This window comes from Lontra canadensis, unplaced genomic scaffold (assembly GCF_010015895.1).
Source record: "Lontra canadensis isolate GAN:19392208 unplaced genomic scaffold, GSC_riverotter_1.0 scaffold98, whole genome shotgun sequence".
NCBI classification, from domain to species: Eukaryota; Metazoa; Chordata; class Mammalia; order Carnivora; family Mustelidae; genus Lontra; species Lontra canadensis.
This window is the reverse complement of record NW_022631092.1, coordinates 2340683-2345080: the sequence shown is the minus strand read 5'-3', so window position 1 is coordinate 2345080 and position 4398 is coordinate 2340683. Positions and strand designations below refer to the sequence as shown.

Sequence of the window (4398 nt, the reverse complement as noted above, 5' to 3'; positions counted from 1 at the left end):
CCATCAGCTTCCAACTAACCCTACCTTGTGCTTCCGGTGGAAACTGGTCTCTCTGTCTGTGCTCTAGCCTTAGCTTTAGGCTTCCCGTCTGGTGGATGCATCTTGGGGAAGGTCTCCGCATACCTGCTCCCCCAACAGTGTAGACAGCTGTTGCTTGTTACTTATTAGCCTGGTGGTGGTGGGAGGGCAGCAGTGGAGTTCTCCGTGGTCCCATCCAGCCTCAGTCTGGGTAGGCAGCATAGGCCCAGGCTGGGGGATGGAGTTTTCTCAATAGGCCTGTCCTCCCCCAGTGGTGGGTGGGTTCTTCCTGGGCCCAGGAAGGTTTAGCACCCCAACCTTAGAGGGAGAGGTTTTTCCGTTTTTTCCATCTAGTGATCTTCATCTGTGCTCTGGGAGGCTTAAAGGTTTACTGCCCTTCCCCCAGCAGTGAGGCCTCTTTCCCTAGGGGAGAAGGAAGGTGCAGCTGTAGCTAGCCTCCCTATCTCCTCCCAGCAAGGGAATTTTTCTCCAGGTTTCCACCTGCCTCAGTCTTTCTCAGTGGAGAACCCCACAGGCCTGCCTTCTCAGCTCTTACGGGTTCATGAAAGGTTATTTATTTTTATTTTATATTAATTTTTTAAATCACTTTTGGTGGGTTGTCTGGATTTTTCTTGTTACCGGTTGGGGGTGATGCTCTTTCTGCATCCATAGGGGTCTACAAAATGCAGAGGGTGCTCCCAGAGACCTCAAGGCTATCCGCTGGGGTGTAAGCAGAAGTTTTAGAATTTTAGAATTTTAAAGATGCTATCTCAACCTTAAAAACCAAAACCAAGCAACAAACAGAAAAACTCCAGAGAATGAGACCTCTCTGGCAGGAAGCCAGCCCTCCACTTGGACATGAATGGAGACAAGGGACACCAAGAGCACTTATCGCCAAGGTAGGAACTGAAGGATTTTTCCACAGTGGAGTGACCAACCCTGACTCAGTCTCCTTGACCAGAAGTGCCCAGAGCCTCACTGTGACATTCATGATACTATGTTGTCCTGCTGGTTTGCTTGTTGGCCTCCCCACCCACCAGACTTGAGGTCAGGCAGGGAAAGGCCAGTGTCTGATTCATCTCAGGACATCTAGTGTCCATGCACCAGAAGAGCAAAATGGTCAGTGGTTCTATATGTACCCTAGCTACCCTTTACCCTGGATGCCCCCAACGGGAACCTTTGTCGACCCCGTCACTGAATGAGGGAGTAAACTGAGGCCCAGGAAGGCTCAGGAAAGGCCCTGGGTGTATACAGCCCCTCCCTTGTCAGACTAGGACCAACCAAAGCCTCCTGCCAACTGATTCTGTGCTCAGCCTGCCCCCGAGCCCGACCCCCACCACAAGGCAGGTTGGGAGGACTGGGGATTTAGAAAACTCCAGCCTCCCCCTGCCCCCGGCCACCTCCACCAGAGCTGCAAGGAGCAAAGACAGGGAGGTGTGTCTGCATATGATCTTTATTTCTCCTGCTTCTCTGACCCGATGGGGGGTTTGGGAAGTTCAGCTTGGGATTCATTTTCTTGTGGCTCTTTCTCCTCTTCTGCTGGGGGAGAGGAAGGAGGTTCCTTTTTTGAACCTGCAAGCCAGGCTCCAAAAGCTGACCCCACAGAGCCCAGGAGGATGTTGGACGACGTGGAGAGTCCAGCTGCCCCTGAGGAAGGGACAGAGGGTGAGCACAGGAACATTCAGTGGCCAGAGGCCCCGAACCGCACCCCCCCCTCCAGATCTGAGGCCCAGGAACCTGGATTCCTGCTCTAGGTTCTGAAACCCCCAGGGCTCCACTTTGGACAGAGGACTCTGGAGGAGGCTGAGAAGTGAGGAAGTGAGAGGCAGAGGACTGTCAGCCACAGACCTGGACAGTGACAGGTCCCCTCACCTTACCCAGGCGGCCACTGAGCCCCAGAGGGGAAGGGACCCTCCTAGGCCCCCTAAGTGTCAGATCTGGGCAGGGCTCCAGGAACCCTGGGCTCCTTCCCTTCTTCTCCCTCCCAGAGCTCCCTTAGCCCTCCACTCCTACCAAACCCCACGCAGAAGGTGCCAGAAAGAGGACAGTCAGGGAGAGTCAAAGGACCAGGAACACTGAGGACCGCATCACTGGAGGGAGAGGACAGGCTCCTCAGGCTTAGTCTCCGGGCTGAATCCCCTCCTGGCTAGGCTCCCCGCCCCTCCTCTCCAGCCCCTCCCCCCACCTGTCCCCCAACAAACCCACGGACTGCAGCGTCGCCACCAGGCTGCCGGCGGCCACACCACCCCCATTGGCGACGGCGGCGGCGGACATCATCTTGGCTGCTAGCGAGGAAGCGGCGATTCCGGCCCCGGTGAAGCCCACGGCGCCCAGCACCGCGGGCACGGCCGCCACCGCCAGCACTGCGGGGAAGAGGAGCTGGGTCGGGGCGTGGGCCGGGGAAGGGGCCCCTCCGGAACCCCCCGGCGGTGTCGGGGGCCTGTCTGCGCTGAGCATCCGGGAGGCAGCTCCGAGGCGGTCCGAAGGCAAAGCGAAAGTGGGGGACATGGAGCCAGGTGGGTGCGCAGGTGTCACACGAGCCCCAAGCAGGCCCCGTTTGGGTCTCTAACTTGCTGTGCGACACCGGGGACGTCACTGCCCCTCACTGGGCCTCTTGCCCGCGCGTGTGTGTGTAAATGTGCGGGGGTGAGACACACCATTGCCGTTTCCAGCCGTCACCCCCCGCGCCCCCGGCCCGGTCAAAGGCAATCTCTGCATGCTCGCTGGACAGAAGGACCAGGGCAGCAGCCCGGTCCCGGATCAGGTGTCCCCTTAACGGCGGGTACTGCGAGCGGGGCTCTCCGCCCCCGAGATTCACCCGGGCAGTCCCGGGAGCCGAGGGGCGGCCCCTCCCAGCCGATGCAGCGCCACATCTCCCAAGTCCCCTCCCTGGGGACCCAGAGGATCCGGTAGCTCACCTCCTCCCACGACTGCGCCCGCCGCCCGTTCTTGGGGTCCGAAAAGGGAAGGGGAGGGAGGGGGAGAGAGAGAGAATGAATGTATGAGTCAGCTAGTTAGTAGTAGGCGGAGGGAGTGAGGGATAGAAGCGACCCCTCTGGCCCAGCCCGGGTTGGGGACAGGGAGGGCCGCCACCCCCACCCCCGCGAAGGCAGACTCACGCATCCCCGAAACTTCTTCCGCTCCCCTGCGCAGCCCAGAACTGTGCAAGCTCCACCGGGTGTATTTCCCTGGGCGAGCCAATGGGGACACCGCCCAGCCTTCGGGGGGCGGGCCCTTCCCTGCCAGTCAGCCCTGGCAGAAGCCGGGACGGTCCCGCCCACCGCCCCTACCCCTCCACTTCCTGCTCCGGGTCTCAGTGGGTGCGGCCCTGCAGCTCCTGACCCCACCCCTCCGCCGGCTCTTCGACCCTGTGGTAGTCTCTGTCTTGCTTGACCGCTCCATTGGAGATCAAAGAGAAAGGCGCCCTAGAGCGTCCGAACAACAGAAGAATTGTTTCCAGCAAAAAACAAAATGTGAAGAAAAAAAAAGAATACAGATGGCCGCTGAAAAACATGGGTTTGAACTCCGTGGGTCCACTTACATGCGGATTTTTGTTTTAATAGTACAGCACTGTAAATATATTTTAAGATTTTTTAACAATACTATTTTTCCCCAGCTTACTTTGTTGTAAGAATACAGTGTATATAATACATATAACACAAAATATGTGTGAATCGACTTTATGGGATCAGCAAGGCTTCTGGTTAAAAGGAGGCTAGTTTTTTGTTTGTTTGTTTGTTTATTTATTTATTTGACAGACAGAGATCACAAGTAGGCAGAGAGGCAGGCAAAGAGAGAGAGGGGGAAGCAGCCTCCCCGCCGAGCAGAGAGCCCGATGTGGGGCTCGATCCCAGGACCCTGAGACCATGACCCGAGCCGAAGGCAGAGGCTTTAACCCACTGAGCCACCCAGGCGCCCCAAAAGGAGGATAGTTTTGAGGGAGTCGAAAATTCTTTTGAATTTTTGTTCGCATAAATTATCCTGGCGTGAAGAGCTTAGGTCACCATACACAAATATTTTCTGATGATATGTTCCTAGAGGTGGAGTTGTTGGATCAGAAAATACGCATTTCTTATGGCACTGATATTTATTGTTAGGGTACTTTCCAAAAATACTGTTATCAGTCTATACTTCCATCAAAAGTGTGAGAGAAGATCTATTTTCTACTACTCACCAACGGTTAACTTTGTCATAGAAAAAGAAATCTTTGTTGTTGAAAGGTGAGAAATAATGACTATATATATATATATTTTTATCACTAATGAAGTGTGAAAATAAAAGGAAACCTCACTAAAATGGAGTGGGGAGGCCAGGAGGGGGCGCACTCACGCCCTACCACTCCTCATCCCCTGCAAACCTCCAAGAAGAGACCTACTTTCC

General features: G+C 55.5%; 1 protein-coding gene across 1 annotated transcript; it reads right to left on the bottom strand.

Annotated features, from left to right (window-relative positions):
* Positions 1-1452: 1452 nt before the first annotated feature.
* LOC116855065 (interferon alpha-inducible protein 27-like protein 2) lies at positions 1453-3158 on the bottom strand. Its single transcript, XM_032837423.1, has 4 exons — positions 3138-3158; positions 2937-2966; positions 2220-2381; positions 1453-1665 (listed from the first exon to the last, which is right to left on the bottom strand). Exons 1-4 carry the CDS (start codon positions 3139-3141, stop codon positions 1472-1474), a joined length of 390 nt encoding a protein of 129 aa, XP_032693314.1. The 5' UTR covers positions 3142-3158; the 3' UTR covers positions 1453-1471.
* Between the last annotated feature and the right edge of the window lie 1240 nt (positions 3159-4398).